The sequence below is a fragment of the Camarhynchus parvulus genome, chromosome 6 (genome assembly GCF_901933205.1).
Source record: "Camarhynchus parvulus chromosome 6, STF_HiC, whole genome shotgun sequence".
NCBI lineage: Eukaryota > Metazoa > Chordata > Aves > Passeriformes > Thraupidae > Camarhynchus > Camarhynchus parvulus.
Window position 1 is genome coordinate 7,501,664 of NC_044576.1, and position 16,959 is coordinate 7,518,622.

The window sequence follows — 16,959 nt, forward strand, 5'->3', positions numbered from 1 at the left end:
GCTGTTTTTGAATTCCAAGTAAACAAAGTTTTGAGTTTCAAAATGCTCCCAACTCCTGAGAAGGCAGGATATTAATGAATAAAAAAGTCTTTGGAGTGTTCCTTAGGCATCAGGCAGAAAAATGTTTTAATCCATCTTTGTTTCATCTAGCACTGTTACTGTGTCATATCAGCAGAGATGTGATGATTACTGTTTGTATAGATGGTCTGAAACAAGGCTGATCTTCCCTGAGGAGAGGAGGCTGCTGGTCACATTGGATGTGTGCACAATAAAAATGTACAAAGCTTTTTGTGACAGTAGGGTGTATGAAGTATCATGGAACCAGCTGTAGCTCATTTTTCTTTTCTTGCAGGATATCTTGAATAATCTTGATTCATGTGATCTTGAAGATGATGATCTCATGCTTGATGTGGACCTGCCCGAGGACCCACCTCGTGACAAAGGTGAGTAAGGCAGCCAAGCACTCTCACTGTGAAACTGCTTCATGGCCTTAAGAGACTTTTGACTTGCTTTCTTCTGGCTCTTGACTTAATTAGTCAAGGCACTCTTCAAATTTGGGTATTTTTTTTTAAAGTAACAACTCTTTCTTTTGTGAAATACAGGAAGGGAGATATTTCAGTTTTCCCAAATACAACTCTTATACTTGAAAAAATCTGAATATAGAAGTGTACTACCTTGAATAAAAGTTCAACCTTTTTTCATACTGGTTTTTTTCTGAAGATTATTTCTATAATCTTAAGTTTCAAAGTTTTAAGTTAGTCTTCTAGTCTCATGTTTTCAGCTATATTTGGAAATGCTGGGACAGTATTTTCTTTCATCTTGGCTGAATGGCAGCATTATTCTTTGAGATAAATAATTTCCTGCAACAAAATGACAATATCTCCTAATAGATATACATACACTTCAGGGTAGCAGGAGATGTCAAATTTAAGATGTGTGTTTTCAAATTGTGTTTTATGCACTCTTGGTTTTAGTGAGGGTGCTGGCAGACTTTTCACAGAGAAGGTAGAGGCACCTAGATGCCCCTGAAATAGAAGAAATTCAGAATACAATGAACTTGATAAAGGAAATTACGGCTGCCCTTTCCCAAATCTCAGACTGGAAAAGTTTGAGGCATTTGCTTTGTTTATTCCCGAGCTACTCATGGGACTGATGAGTGTTGTTGTTATTATGAGCTGTTGTTATGTGAATATGGGCATTTGTTTTACCTGCAAGTTCAGTGGAGGGCAGTCCGTCTTCATACAGAAACACTGAATGTGGAGCACTGTCAGGCCCTACCCAGTGCAAACAGGCCCTGAAAGGAAGAGGGCTTTACTTACTTTGTGTAACATTCAGCTGCTTGCTGAAGTAAATTCAGGGGTTTTTGAGAGCACCTCTGAGTTATCTGGGTGAAGACTCCTGTTATGTTAGATATGAAGCCAAATTTACAGTAAATAAAATTCAGTTTTCCATCTGTGATGATGGTGGCTCATTGTGTGTTAATGTTGTGCATGTGTGAAGTGCAGTACATAATCTTTTAAATCTCAGAATGAGTTGTTCAAAGTGCTGGTGTGAAATGATTGAAAGTATTGCAAGCATGCAACTTTTCAACCCTGACAGGAAGGAGCTTTTTGCTTTTTTACTCATTTTCCAGAATGGGTAACAATGCAAGCCTAAGGCATATTCTTTCAGTAGGAGTAATTTAATTCTGTTGGGGAAAAATGAAAGAAACAATTTTAAAGGGTAGATCAATTTCTCCTAAGTTTCCTTGTTTATATGAAACATGCACTGCATTTGCATCAGTAATTCCATTACAAATGATTAATTTGAAAACTGCTAGAAGGGCATGTTTTTAAAGGTAAATGTTTGCCACAAAAACGTTAAAAGCTAATTACTGCTACTTTTGACATTTTTTAGAGGTTGGGTTTCCTTATAAAATTAGCCTGGCATAAACAGGGTATCTCTGCTTATCTTGAAAATTTTGTATTTTCAGCAAAGAGGATCTGAAAAGAAGAATTCAAAAACCACCTCCAGGTTTTCCCTTATGTAAACATGACCACTTGAAAAAGTGAAACTTTTTCTTGGTTAATCTCCACCTGTCTTTACTCAGTGTCTCAATATTTACTTTTCCAAAGCTGAAAATCACAATTGCTTGTAAACTTACTGAGCGCTTATTTTGTTACTAATTTTCATGTGCTATGAGCTGTAGAAAGACACTGCTAAAGGAAAATAAATCTTGTTAGTTAAGGTGAATAAGTTTATTTTATTATGCAATTTTTTGGTTATTTGCTAGGTGATAAAAACTGAATTGGAGGTATGAGTACTTGTTCTAGTAATGTTTAACAGCACTTTTTGCCAACACTTTTTCCATAATTATGTGCGACTTCACTGACGTCAGCCTCTTAAGACTTTCCAGGTCCTCAGAAACTCTCCTGGTTTCACTTTGGAGCCTGGGATGCTGCTTGGCCACTATTTATAGCAGCAGTGGTAGCTGCACAAGCATGCAGGGAGTGAGGAGGGCCGTGTAAATCACAGGGTGACGCTGGGCTGGCTCGCAGCCCCACGCAGGCTGGGAACCCAGCAGGAAGCAGGGCCCGTTCGGAGCCGGGTGCGCAGCGGGGCTTGGGGGCAAACGCTGCTCCCCTGCGTGCAGCTGCTCCCAGGAACGCACTGACAATGTGAGGAAAAGCTCCCTGGGTAAGTGAAGGACCCGGTGTGGTGGCAGAATAGCAGTTTAGGACTGTTTTTGCCGGGTCTGACTCCTGGGTAGAAGTTGTTTTGGCTTTCTCTCAGTCGTTTCCGGGCTGTTGCCAAATTTAGCATTTGTTCCCTTAAGACGTTTGTGGAATTCCTGTGGCTTTGCAGAAGTTCGTGTTTTAAAGAGCTTGTTTGGTTTCCTCGTTTTAAATCATGCTGGTTGTCCAGTTAAATAGAGATTAAATGTGTCTGAATCTGAAAACCAAGCCATGTGAATAGGAGGAGGTATATCTGTATTTTAAGTAACGAGGCTGTTCTTGCAATGCCATCCTGGCCTTTTTTTACAATGTTGCCTTTTTATGTTTGTGTATTGTTAGAACTTGTTAAAGGCCTGGAGATACCATCAGTAAGAGAGACAGGAAATTGTTACTTTTAAATTTATTTTCGTCTATAATCTCTACCTACTTCAAATGATTTTCTGTCAAAAGTGGAAATACTGTTAAAGCTGGGTTCTTCAGTTTCTGCTACAGGTTGCTCTTATTCTTGTAACAAGTTTATGTTTTAATAAAAACGTGACGTTGTTGCAGAAGTCCACTTGACACTTGTAAAATGCATATCGTTTTGGATCAGTTAAAAAAACCAAAACAAACCCCACAGACTTTACACTACATCTGTTACCAACACATAGTTAATATTTTATTTGCAAGGTCCTGGGAACAAGTCTTAGGATTTTTTTACCATTATGCTCTCTGTAGAGGAACGTGAAAATATGAGCCGCTATGAGAGACAAGACAGAAATGCGAGGCAGCATCAAGAGGGATTCTGGAAAAGAGCACCACAACAGCGATGGAATACACAGGAGCACTATCATCTTGGCCATACTGACCATTATATCCATGGTAAAAATGATTTGAACAGGTAAAGCACTTTTCTGTATTCTCACAAACATTTAAAGCACCAGTGAGCAATTCCTTTTTGGCACTAAGGGATCTCAAGTGATATTGAGTACAAGTACAACATTTTCTGAATAGTTGTGTGTCTGAGTGGAAGCACCACTGAGGGTTGTAACAATTTCTTCTCAAAACTTATGCTTCTGTTTTCAGTCCAAGTACTTGTTGCTCGTGTTGATCCAATATTATACATGTTGATTAAAATAGCTTGTGTGTTCCATGGAAGACCATTGCAGTGTCTTCGTACTTGCATTTTTTAAGTTTGGGCACCTTTTTGCAGTTCAATTTATTGGTAAAGTAAATGTAACCGTATAGTCCTAAGGGGTGAATGACAGTTTGTAGAAATTCTGCTGAACTAACTGGTTTTGGGGCACTGTAGTTTATAGTCTGAGAGTGGTCTCTGGGAGTGGAAAGAAAAGCTCTGTATTTAAGTGAAATAGCATTGACATTTTCTGATTTATTCATTTATTTTCTGCTGTGTGCCACAGTATGTAAGTATAGCCCACATTGCATAACACTTTCCTTTTTACCAACCTCTTCCTAGCTCCAGTTTGTCATCTCTGTGTGTTTGTTTTGGGTTTTTTAGGGGTTCAAGCTACCTGGAGCCTAGCGTGGGTGCCCTGGGGAGCTGCTCGGCGCCGCGGGCGCTGGCGGAGAACACGGTGATGCTGGACGAGATGACCCTGCGGCACATGGTGCAGGACTGCACCGCTGTCAAAACACAGCTCCTCCGCCTCAAGAGGCTGCTGCACCAGGTGAGCTCTCCACAGGTGCTGGGAAGGATCAAAGTTTGGCAAGAATGTCTCACAGATATGTGTGCTTAGCAGAAAGATTTTTGAATGTAGAATCTGAATGAAGAATAGAGATAGAAGCAAGTTTGAATATAGAAGAAAAGAATGGTTGAGTTAGTCTTTAAAGAGGCAAAGAGTATGTTAGTTAGAAGGGGTTTTTATGACTTAGAGCTAAAGATAAACTCACTTCAAACAAGATGTTTTTAATAAGCAGAAAGATAACACAGGCAGACAAGTCAGCAAATGTTGCAAGTAGAAAAAAAGTCTCAGAATTTTCTGCTGCAAGAAAACTGAAAAACAATTTCTAGCTTAAAGTGTAATGTACTAACTTTTAGTGATTAGAGAATAATAATATGAATATAGTGATTATAGTAGTTATGATAAGCTATAGATAAAAGTTAAAGTATAGATTAGTTCTACTGCGTAAAGATTCTTTGCTCAGCAAAGAAAAGTACGTAATACATTTGTAACTTTTAAACTAAAAGTCTCTAAGCTTGCCTACAGCTGGAGCTGACAGCTATAGGCACAGGCTCTGTCATCCATGACCCTAGACTGCTATAATGTCTTAGATGTAATAAACTGCATTTTGAAGGGCCTCCTAGAATCCTACATCTCTCATTAAGACTCTTACACACAGGGACTAAAGCACTAAAATAAACTGGGGACTGGGCCTAGGTGGACTTATGTTCTGTTTGGCCTTATTAGGATATTGGCATTTCATTTATACATTGAGTTACAACGTTCCAGAAAGTGATTATACCTTTTATTGCTGTTTCCAATAGTGCCTTTTCTGCCTTGTCAGCACTTTACTGACTACTAAACATGCTATATACTAAAATGTTTAATATTTATTCACTATTCTTTTAATAGTGAATTTTTAATATTTAATTTTTAATATTTATTCACTATTATAATTTACTTCTCTGAGGAGATGTCCAATTAAAAAAAAATCAGCACATGTGAAAACCAGCTTTTATCTAATAAGATTCAAAAAAGCTGGGAGTTAAAAAAAATAATTAAAATTGATCCCATTGATTAAACTTGCATTCAGCAAGTCAATGCCAGCAGCTTTTTCTTAAAGCTTTGTTTTCCTCATTCTTTTTATCTTTTCTTTGTGTTTTGACAAAAAGCTTAGCAAATCCTGCTGGGTCATCTCTATTGGTAGTGTTCAAATTTAACCTTCCTATGTTATGAAATTGTCATAAGTTTTAGGAGCTTATTTAATGTACCTCAAAACTTGGCAAGTTGTGGGAGTTGGTAAACTGCTGGATGACTTAGCAGAAGTATGGCATTTCAGCTACAAAAATTTCTTTGTTACCATAATAAAGAACAGTCCATGAGGCTTTTTTTGGAGGCATACACAGATTAGCATTGGAAAGTGTGTGATGTTGTCTTTTAATACCACATTCATTGCTGTTCTTTTCTAATAGGATAATGTAATGAAAGTAACTGTGTGCCTTAAAAGTAAGGCACTAAAACAAAAAACAACAGAACAAAAAGCAAATCAACCTTGAGGCTAATTCAAGGGTGTGAGTGCGCCTTTTAGAAATGAGAGCATTTGCTTCCTGTGCTGAAATGTATTCCTGATTTTGTCAGGTGGAAAACAATTGTAACAAAAATGATGCAGTGCCGAAAAGGGAAGGTGTGTTCTTAGAACCCAATGTCTGAGTGGTGGGCTGCATAAACTGTGCCCCCCAACAGCCCCAGGCATTAATACAGAGGTGGCAGGGAACCTTTATCTAGGACATTTAATGCCTTTAACACAAGGACAATTTGGCAGCCTGATGGATGATCTGTGTGTGTGGTTCATGGGGTAAAGGCTTGCACATTATAGCCAAGTAATGTGTGACCCTGCAGAGTATCATGTGTAAAATCTTGATCTCGTTTATAATAGCCAGGTTGCAGAATAAAAACTTTGCCTGAAGTAGCTCAGATTAGTTTTTTAAAAGAACTTAAATGCACAGAATGAAGTAGTTACTCTTGTTATGTTCATTTTCAAAATTTGCTCCTGGTCTTGACAAATGCCTGATCCTTCTTCCCTGTAACAGTGAGTTTAGTAATAACAGGTATTATTCTTCCCTTCACTCTTTGTCAGGCATACTTGACTGTATTTTCCTGACCTAAACCAACCCTGTTTTGACTCACTGCTTCCAAAACTCATCACTGGACTTCTGAATATTTATTCTACTCTCCTGTGTATAATCCAGTCTTTTAATCAAGAACATGAATAGTAATGTAAAAGTAAACTAGCCTGCTACAGAGGGGGAAACTTCAGACCTTTACTACCTAAATTTCTAAACAATTAGGCAGAACTTGTATGAAATTTTTTTTTCATTGCATTAAAGTGTTAAGCCTTTACTGTAAACATCATGCTTCATACCAACAGGAATGAGTAAAAATACCACAATTCTTCTTTACTTCTTGAACAGAAATACAGTTTTGAAAACAAATAGTTGAACTTTAGCATTCTGAACTCTGAACTAAGACTGGATCACAAGCAGCTTCTTGCAAAATATAAAAAATCAAGGTACAAAGCGAATTGCTTTCAAACTCTGGTTTTATTATGGAATCAGAAGTTCTTCTATTAGCTCCACCAGTATTACACGTTTAAATGTATGTGTTGCCTTTCTCCAGTTGTGACAGTCAGCAATTATATTTAATTTAGATAGATAGAAACAGAGCAGTAGTCAGGACTTAGGCTCGAGGTCCCAGAGGAACAGTTACAGTAAAATAGGAAGAGTTAGCAATTAAATTCAGTTTTATACAATTATCTAATCAGCTGTAGTGTGACTTAGTGTAGAGCACAGCACGTAATGAATGTATACCTAGCAGATTCCCGGGGAGATTTAATGTGCTGTATGGATTCATTGCTGTGACTGGATATAAATTAGCTGGAGTACTGCTAGCAGCATAGCTGCAGCAGCGTGGGGTTGGTGCATTCCCAGTTCAGCTTGGAAAAAGAAATAGTTGTTTGAGTAACAGAGCCTTGGCTGAGCTCTGTGTGAGCAGGAACACGTGCTGGCTGCTTACTCCTTACTCCCTGCCATCTTCCTGTGCCTTCAGACAGTGAAATCAGCAATAGGAGTCTCTCTCATACAGAGCTTAGAAGATTTTCGCAGTAGTGAGTCTAACCTTCTCTGACTTCTCAGTAATGTAACGTAAAACAACCTACATGGAGTGAAAAATGTGGCTTGTTCTTGTACTAAATGCAGCCATATTTGCAGAGAGGTGTACTGCCTGAGAGTGTTCTCTCTTTAATGCTTAACTGGAGTGCTAACTTTGTATTGTGAGAAGATGATGTTTTGGAAGTCTAATTCTAGTAATAATTGACATGTAAATGTTAATGCCTCTTAAACATTGACTACGGTACTTCATTTGCATGCTTATTAAGAAATAAGTTTTCTTCTGATCTTAACAATTTCTTCCTCCTCCTCAATTAATTTCATAAACTTGCTACTCTGGGTGGAGGCCAATGTGTTAATAAAATTTTAAACAAAGTTCTTCTGTTTTTGTCGCCCTTGAGCCTTTGATCTTTGCAAGGATTGACCATCCTCTGTAGTAACCCAATGCAACTTGGTTGCATTGCTTGCACTTGCTGTTCTTGTACGGGGGACTGAAACATGAAGTAGTTCACAGAACTGTGAGATCTGTGAAGCTCTTTTTTCTGTGGGAGGCAGGTTTTATAAAAAATGTTTCATTTCAACTTATCTTTCATGAATGGAAATGAAATTCTATTTTTCAAGCACAGCTCTTCACTGTAACTTATCAGATATGGCTCATTTGTATGAAGAGGTTTGAATGAAAACGTGAACCATGTAGTGCAGATTTGTTAAATGCATCAGTACATTTTGCTGAGGCTTTAGATCAGTAAGTCACTTGTGTATCTTTGAAATACATATTCATTGTGTTCTTTTTTTGTGTCTGGTGAGATCCACAAGAGAGATTCATCTTTGTTTATGAGAAGCCTGAAGTTAGAAAGAAACAGAGTTACAAAATAAAAAGATGTTTTTGTGTCATGCATTAAGTTGTATAAATTGCCTCTACCATTTTTTTTTACTGCCTACAAAATAGTTCACCTCAGTGACTTAATTGTGCTTGAAAGAAGCAGAACCAAAGGAGATGAACAAACAGTAGCAAATCAAATTGGCAAATTGTAGGTTTAAGCTGTTTTTTCACTGTCAGATTGTCACTGTGACAGTGTTTGACAGTGGCAGTGAGATTGACATGGCCTGGATGAAACTGCACCCAGAAGGCCAAGCAGGCAGCAGGTGAATAGCACCCTCTGCTTGATGAACACTTAACACAGCTTCTGCTTGCATCATTATAGAAATGCCTTTAGCAAAGGAGTCTGTTCATATCAGTGATTTGTACTGAATAAAGCTTGGAATTGGGAATCAAAACCTAGACCTTGGTAAAAATTCAGTCAACCCCGATAAACTTCCTACTGCTCTGGATAAGTGATTATACCAAAATAAATAATGTGTTCTGCTACTGTAAGAATGTTAGCAGTAGCAGTTTTCTATATTGCCTCTTGTAGTGTGATATGCAATGTGGTGATACCTTTATGAAGTTATGTCCTCTCCAAGTTTCCAAATAGAAATAATACTGCTTAGTATTATTTCTAGCCTACCAAAAATAGCATATGCATATAACTAGGTGCATTTTCTTGGCTAATTCTATCATCTTTTTGGTAAATCTAATATCTTTTTTTGTACAGGGATGGCTCTATTTTGCTGATTTCCCCTGTTTCATTTTAGCAGTATAATGAGAAAAAACCAAAAAACACAGGAAGGCAGATTTCATAGATTAATCCTAGCATGTGTTCAAATGGAGGCTTGAGTTCCTACTGATAGAGTTAGAACTGTTTCTTTTCCAGTTGTGCTGTGTTCTCTCCATGTGTACTGAGGTAATTGCAGCAGTGGTGAGGGAATTGCTGCAATGACCTTTGTCCCTGCTTTGCTGGTGAATGAGTCAGGTGTAGCACAAGCCTGGAGTGCTGATTTAAATCACCAGGGAGTGTGTGACATACTAACCTTCTTTGCAATCAGGTCTTAATCTGCTGTTGTGGAATGCCTTATTGCTCCACTTCCCTGCATTTTAATAGCAGTAAAAGGTATATTGGAGGTACAGAGCTTTGAAAAGTCATGTGAGATACTTTTGCTTGAAATAGTTTGTCTTGTTTTGTATTTTTTCCCATTCCCAAGGTGATTCTTTCACAGTTGTAACTGTAACCATCTGTGACTTCTGAGTGTGTGTATTTGTTTGAATCATTGCTTAAAATAAAATGTTGGTGGAACTTTTTAATTGGGGGATATAAGGTAAATATAAAATACAATAAAACATATAAATATAAAATATAAATAAACATTGTATATAAAACCACAATGAATATAAAATGCAATATAAATATGCAAAAAATAATTTGTAAAACTGAAAGTAATTCTAGGATTCTAATTGCTGCACTTTTCCTCTAGCATTTTACAAGTGTTTTGAACTAACTAATATTTGTGTTTTTATTGTATTACTGTGCAAATTATTTCAAAGCACTCTGGTAGAACTTCCTTATAATATGGTGTGTAAACTGCTGCTTCATCAGTCTTTCATTTGCTGGCCATGGGCCTGGAAGGGACAAGCAGCTGCTTGAGAACTGATACAACTGAGTGCTGGACAGTGTAAACTTGACTGATCTCTAAATTAACAGTCAATTTATATAAAAGCCTAAGAAACAAAAAAACCCCAAAAGCATCCAAACCAAAACAGCACCAAAAAACTGGGATGTAAGTTCTGTCAAGTTATAGAAATGAAATATAAGTGTCTGTAGCATGGGCATCACCTGGGCATTGTGCACAGGCTGCAGCAAGTGTGGCTTTCCTGTGGGGAAGAAGAAAACTTGCTGTTTGAACAGGTGATTCAAACTTGTATTCTTGTCTTTGTCCCCTGGTAGAATGACGAAAATGTGTCACTCCAGGACATCACAGTCTCGGTTCCATCGAGTCCAGAGCCACAAGAACCTGAGTCAACTTTTAAGGTAAATTACACTGATTAACTCTAAGGAATAAGAGATGCAAACCTGTTTGTATTTGGAAAACACACCCAAAGCTTGTTTGTTACTGAAGTACTGCTTCTTTCTTTGTTAAATGCTAACCTAGGTGAACCCCACAAAGTCAGTGGCAAGTTTATTGTTTTTCAGAATGGGTATTAAAGGCAGAAGAAGTCACAATAGGTATTGCAAATAGAATAATCTTTTCTAGTTGGAGACTTGTAATATTGTGTTTTCTGTGTTGGTAAGGTTTTGTAGCATTACTTGGTTCTTACTGCAAAATCACTATACAAAGCTCATTAATTCTGTATTTATGAGAGAGAAACATTACTTACTGGAAATATAACAAGGCTGTAAATACTTCATGAAGTTGAAGAACACATAAAATCTAATGTTGGTCTGAGTTCAGTAATTTCTGTCGTTGATAAAGAGGACTGTAGGTAGTGTTTGCTGACTAGGCCTTTTTATCTGCATTATGTCACTTGTTTGCACAGCAGATGAATTACTGCTTCAAAAATGCAGCTGATCTACTTACCCTGGAAATTTAGTGGGTCAGCTGAATTTGGCCTCTAAAAGGGACTTTTGGTCAAGTTTCTTCACACTTTAGCCCGTGTTCCTGCAGCCCCTCTCTCTGTTTGAATAGGAGGAGGAAAGCCTGTGCTGTGTCACTGCCATCCCTGCAGGCATGTCTAATCTCATATGTCCTGTAGAGGTGTTCCTTAGATCATGCAGTCCTTACACAAAACCACTGTTGTGTTGCAGATGGATGATCTCCTGAACGAGATCAGGCAGCTTAAAGATGAACTGAGGAAAAAGGATGAAACAATCAACCAACTCGAGCAGCAGCTTGTAAGTATAATCTAAAATGTTCAGCAAAATCCCAGGTGTGCACTGCAGAGTGCAACTTCAATAGGCAGTACTGATGAAGGCTTTAAGAGACCTTAGACAGCTATTTTTTTCCTGCACTTTTACTGTAATAAAGGTAGGTTTGGGTTCCCAGTTGTGCTCCTGGATCTTTAATTTCATAATCTGGTCATGATTTTGTGTGGCACTAAGCAAGGATGTTTATAATGCTGTTGAAAGTATTTAATTTCTGAAACAGTTTTGAACATAAAATTCTAGAAGCTGCTCAGAAAAAACAGTGAGGAAAAGATAAGGCTACACTTAAAGTATTTTAAAAATGGATGAGGATTGGGCCTATCATTCTGCCTAAAGTTTTTGTTACTGTTTTTTTTTCTTCCTCTACTGTCCATTATCTTAATAAAGAATCACACCATAAAATTTAAAGCTGAACAAAGTAGTATTCTAAGTTGACTGTTTTTATAGGAAACAATACAAAACAAGTTGAATGTTGAAAAGTCAGATTAAATCTGCCAGCTAGGAACAAGTTATGGGTCACTTCATCATAAATTAGGTTCATGGAAGCACAAAGCCTCAAGCAAAAGTCACATGTGCCTTTTACCTTTTTGCTCTTGTTCTGAGTTTGGATTTGCCATGCATATCTTTGCATTTGGTTTTGTTAAATTCACCTGCTATGACAATTCTTGTAAAACAACCCCACGTTTTCAAGCCACAGCAAGATCCTCCAGGCAGGGTAGATGAGATGCCAAGAGGTGCACACCATACATGTTTATCATAGCTGGAGACAGTACCTGTGTGACCATAATCTCTAATGAAATGTTAAACATGTGCTTTTGTAGGTGTGTGCAGTAAAACTGAGCTGTGGCCTTCATCCTCTCCCTCTCTGGCTTGGGAACGTTCCCTCCAAAACAAAACTGAAAGATGAAGATTTGGTGTTTGCTCTGCTGTTTAAACAGCAGAATCACAGATCATAGAATACTAAACCAAATTACCTTTTTTGTTAGCATTTAGCCTTAAGTGTTGGGTTTTGGGTACACTTGGTCTCACTCTTAACAATCAGCCAAAATTCCTTGAAGGAAGTTTCTCCTTCCCTGCTCAGTCATGTACCTGATTGCTGGAGTAACCTGTAACTGCTGCAGCTGAGGAACTCTGCTGTAGAGATGGGTAAAACTTGCATTTGTAACGACTGAAAGATGACTTGAAGAACTCAGTGCTTCAGAAATTTAAGTGGAAAAACTCTTTCCAAAAGTCAATATTTATTCTGGATTACTTCTCACTATCCTTTGGGAAAAGCAGCAGTTGTGCAGCACTGTAAATAGTGGTTTCTAACCTTTAATCATTTCGTGCTCTACAGTCAAGTCATGCTTGAAGTTTGAACACTGGACCTTGACTGTGCTTTTCAAGAGGCTCACTTGGTTAATTTCTAACTAATTCTTGTTTGTTTTTCTCTTTTTGGGGGTGATTAAGGCCACTAGATGTAACTGCCAGAAGGACAGTCAAAAGCCTCCAGGGGCAGTGCGTGCGCGTGCTGATAAATTCACACAAACCTCCTGGAGGAGGAGTTCTGTGAGTAAAGTGAGCCCTTCATGCTCGGGCACCTCTTTCTGCCTTTCACTCCCCACTGCTATAACCTTGGCTCTCACACAACTCAGCCCTGTTAAAGAGATTTTGTACTGTGTGCGAGTAAAGTCCTTCCCACTGTGCAACCCTTGCATACTTTTGCAGCCCTGTTATGTAAACAAATATTACAAACATTTATTTCAAAATAAATAATTAAACTCTAGAAATCCTATCTTTAAATAATCACCCTTTGTAGTATTTAAGTTACAGTCAATCCTAGTCAATCCTGTATATCTAGTCATACTTAAGAGATTTTTCTTATATCCTGACTTCAAAGTATCTCTTTGGGTTTTTTCCTGGTCAGATTTTCATTGTTGATATTTTCATATTTGTTGAGGAAAAGAAACAGTATATTCTAAGTTTCAGTGCATAAGTGTAAAAGCAAAAATTAATATTGTTTTTTTTATAATTCATTTTAATAACTTGAATCATTAAAAAAATAATTGTGTGAAAATCACTTTGACAAAAGACATCTTCATTCCCATATGTTGTTGCATGGATCACATTTGTTTCCACTATGTAAAATTTATGTTCTTCATAAAACACCAATAGAATATTTAAGACGGGGGAGGGACAACATATTTGATATTATATAATAAGAAGAAATTACCTTTGCTAAACAAAGATTTTGTTAGTCACCACCAAATAGCATTTGGATCTTGAAGCTACTGCTCTAGCTAGAAAACCTAGGACATTTTATTCAAAGTTAAAAATTGGTTTGATTTTTTTTGTTTCTTTGTTTCTATCCTACATTGAGTTACTTGATGTAAGCTTGTAATAAAGATTAATCACCCCTGTTATCCTTCTAAAATTGCTCTTTTAAATATATAGCACTCTAGGGCTGAAGCACCACCATGCTGTGTGTTCACCAGTTACTGGCAAACAGCTTTACCCGTGTTTTCCAACCTCCTTCTTTCTGTCATAAGAGGCTGTCAAAAGGTTATAACCTTAAGTAGCCTTTGGTTTGCTTTGACTCCTCTGCTCCCCCATGTACATGTAACCTCTTGGCTCATCCCATGTGTTTCTTCTCCTTTTACTTTGGAGCTTCTGAGCCCTTGCGTTGTTTCTTTTTCCCACTTTAATTTTGTGTGTGTGCTGTTCATGGGAAGCCTTTGTGCATTGATACTGTTACAAGGTTAGTGGCTATTGTTTCCATCTTCCTTTTTTTCTAGCTCATTTATCACATGGCTTCAGAGTCAAGATTAATAGTCACGGAAAGTTAGTTGCTACCTACAGGAGTTTTAGTCTGTGCAACTTGTGGTGTTAATTGATTAGACAAAGATACTGGAGAAGATGGGGAATTTGAGTTGCTGTCTCAAGCACAAGGAGTCACTCAGCACAATTGTCTGGTTGGGGTCAGGTTGGCCAGTATATTTTTTAAAGTTATATTGTAGTTTTGTTCAAAAAGACATTTTCTTTGTCAGGAGGAAGTTTGGGTTAAGGGACAGTATCTTAAGAAGAGCTAAAGAGCCTCTGCTGTATTCATGGTTGGGTGTGTGGATATATGTATATGATACCCATACATATTCCTAGGCATCTGGTCATTGCACACACAATCCAAACATCTTGGTATTTTTATCCATGTGCAAGGTTTCTTGTGAAATTGATGAAGGACTGAGGAAAATTCATGAAGTGTTTAAAAATTTTGAAACTGTGCTGCTTTTCAGGACCTTTTAATAGCTGGGAAGTTTTGGGCAGAATATTTTGGGCATGTTTTTTGGTTTTTTTCAATGTTTTCATGTGCATATTTGTAAGTTACAGGCTTGCTTTCAGCCAACAGAAGCAGGAACTCTGTAATGTGGGATTTCTCCAAGGAAGACAATGATCTGGCTGGTGCAGCCAAATTTCAGTTCTAATGGTCAGACCTCAACTTTCTGGTTTCATGCTTCCTCTGCTAGCATGCATTTGGATGTTTCCTTGCAGGGCTTAATAGACATATAAATGTATAAAATAGTTTTTGATTTGAACCTAATAACAAAAAACGTCTCTTGCAATAGAAAGGAGACACAATCAGCTCTTATTTTCTTGAGGTAAGAGTACAATAAGCAGAAGGAGACACCTAAGTAAGGTGTATTCTCACTACTCAAATCCCAAAAATCTCTTAAATAAATTCTTTTAGTTTATTAACATTCCTGTTCAGTTTAATTTAATGGTCTTGGCCTAAGAGTAAAGACTAAGAAAAATCATGTTTCTTGGTCCTATATGCAGTATAAGTCTTGAAATATTATTAATGTTTATGAAATTATCAGATTTTTATATAGACTAGGTTTTTTTTGGTTTTTTTTTTAGAAACCAAATTGTAGTTGAAGTCTTGGCAATGACAAAGTGGTTACTTTGAGGCATCTTAGCTTTTTGCTTCTTTAAGCTTGTAATAGTTTTCAATTTTCATGAATATTTAACTATTTCAGTTTTTCCTATTAGTGTTGACCTGCCAGTCATTTTAAATTATGGTGAATACTAGGTATTTCAAGTATCAAAATTTTCAAAATTCATGTGACTGTTTATAAATTCTATATATTCTGTACAAATCAGAACTGATACAATGTGTTTATTCTTCAGGGTTTACTGCCAGTCTGGGAACGCAGTGACTTAGTGTTCCAAGGAATACTTTAAATGCTTACTGAAATGTGCCTAACAAACATTGTTAATGTAGTGTGTCATAAAGAATAGATGCTGGAATAAACTAGGAAGAAATGAGAGTGGAAAGCAGCTATTTCAGTTAGGAATTTAAGACCATATGAATTGCAGCAATTCAGCTGGCCATTTGAAATAGCTGGTATTTCTGATCACTTCATGGTTCTGCTGCTAAGTAAATAAATGGATATCATTAAACATATTCATTTTTAAAAGTCATGGTCACATAGTTTCTTACTTATTAAATATTTCCAGAAAATAGCCCATTCTGATGTGATTATAAACTTGTCTGGTGTTCTCTTCAAGGACCACAGTTTTTCAAAATACTTTTAGGTTTTTTCATATTTAAAGGTAAATATGTACATAAGTGGAAGTTGTGTAACTTTAACTTAATCCTTGGAACTTAGTGCTCACAATAAAAACTAGGGGCTGAAAAGAAATGTTTGGGAAACTTGGCTTCTTAAAAATTGATAGGTAGCTACCTGTTGCCTGTCTACTGTGTCTGTGACATGGTATTCTTGTAAGTGTCCTGGTAGGATGCTCAAAATTTGGGTAACTTCTAAGTTAGGTTTGTATTTTATGTTTGGTTAGCCATCCTTGGGGTAAAGGCTTGTACAGATATTTGCTGGCAGGGTAGACCATGACATTTCGGAAAGGATCTCTTACAGGTCTGTTATACAGAATTCATTCCAGTTAGTGTGTCTTAGGATTTTACTATCATGGAAGAAGATAAAAATTATCTGAAGAAGTTAATGTTAATGGACAACTTAGAAGAAAGAAAAATGTGAACATCCATTGCCACACTTGCAGGATTGTTTCTCTAATAGTAAATACTGATGTTTTTAAGACTTTGAGGGTAAAGGGGTTAGAAGTCAAGTTTTTGTTGATAAATCATTTGGTTTCTTGGGCTGGAGAGGATGTTGGCAGATGCTGAGAAATAAATGACAAGCAAGCAAACTGCAAAGCCCTGAATTTGTTCCAAGATACCTGCAGAAGATTCTGGCCTGTGAGGACCAGTTCCTCCTAATTGCTGGTTGCTGTTCTGCTCCCTGCAAGAGTGTAGATAGTGTGTACAGTAAAACCTGGATATTTCCCCTTGGTAACAGCTCACAGTGGTGAGATGAGCTTTGCTGCCTAAATTTGCATACAAGTTCATTCTTGTCTCTGCTGAAATGACAACAGAACCTCTCACTTTGCATGGGAGCGTGCACGGTCTTGTTCCTTGCTCCATCTTTTCTCTACTTTTGCACTGAGATATTCTTTGCCTTCCTTTTGAATTTTGTTCCACTTTGTCGTTGCGAAGCCTTCCGTGCCAGTTGTTTTGATGAACCTTTGTAATCCTTTTTCTGTCTTTGTGTACTGTTGGCCTTCTGGTTTTAGTATCTTC

At 37.4% G+C, this 16,959-nt stretch overlaps 1 protein-coding gene across 8 annotated transcripts in view; it reads left to right on the forward strand.

Annotated features, from left to right (window-relative positions):
* CCSER2 (coiled-coil serine rich protein 2) overlaps window positions 1–16,959 on the forward strand; it is a 61,304-nt gene that overhangs the window by 26,704 nt on the left and 17,641 nt on the right. For all 8 annotated transcript variants that reach the window (XM_030950785.1, XM_030950787.1, XM_030950790.1 and 5 more), the window contains 6 exons: window positions 353–443; window positions 3,432–3,594; window positions 4,213–4,381; window positions 10,362–10,445; window positions 11,220–11,306; window positions 12,786–12,884. In XM_030950785.1, the coding sequence (XP_030806645.1) occupies window positions 353–443; window positions 3,432–3,594; window positions 4,213–4,381; window positions 10,362–10,445; window positions 11,220–11,306; window positions 12,786–12,884 (693 nt within the window). The remainder of the gene's footprint in view (window positions 1–352; window positions 444–3,431; window positions 3,595–4,212; window positions 4,382–10,361; window positions 10,446–11,219; window positions 11,307–12,785; window positions 12,885–16,959) is intronic.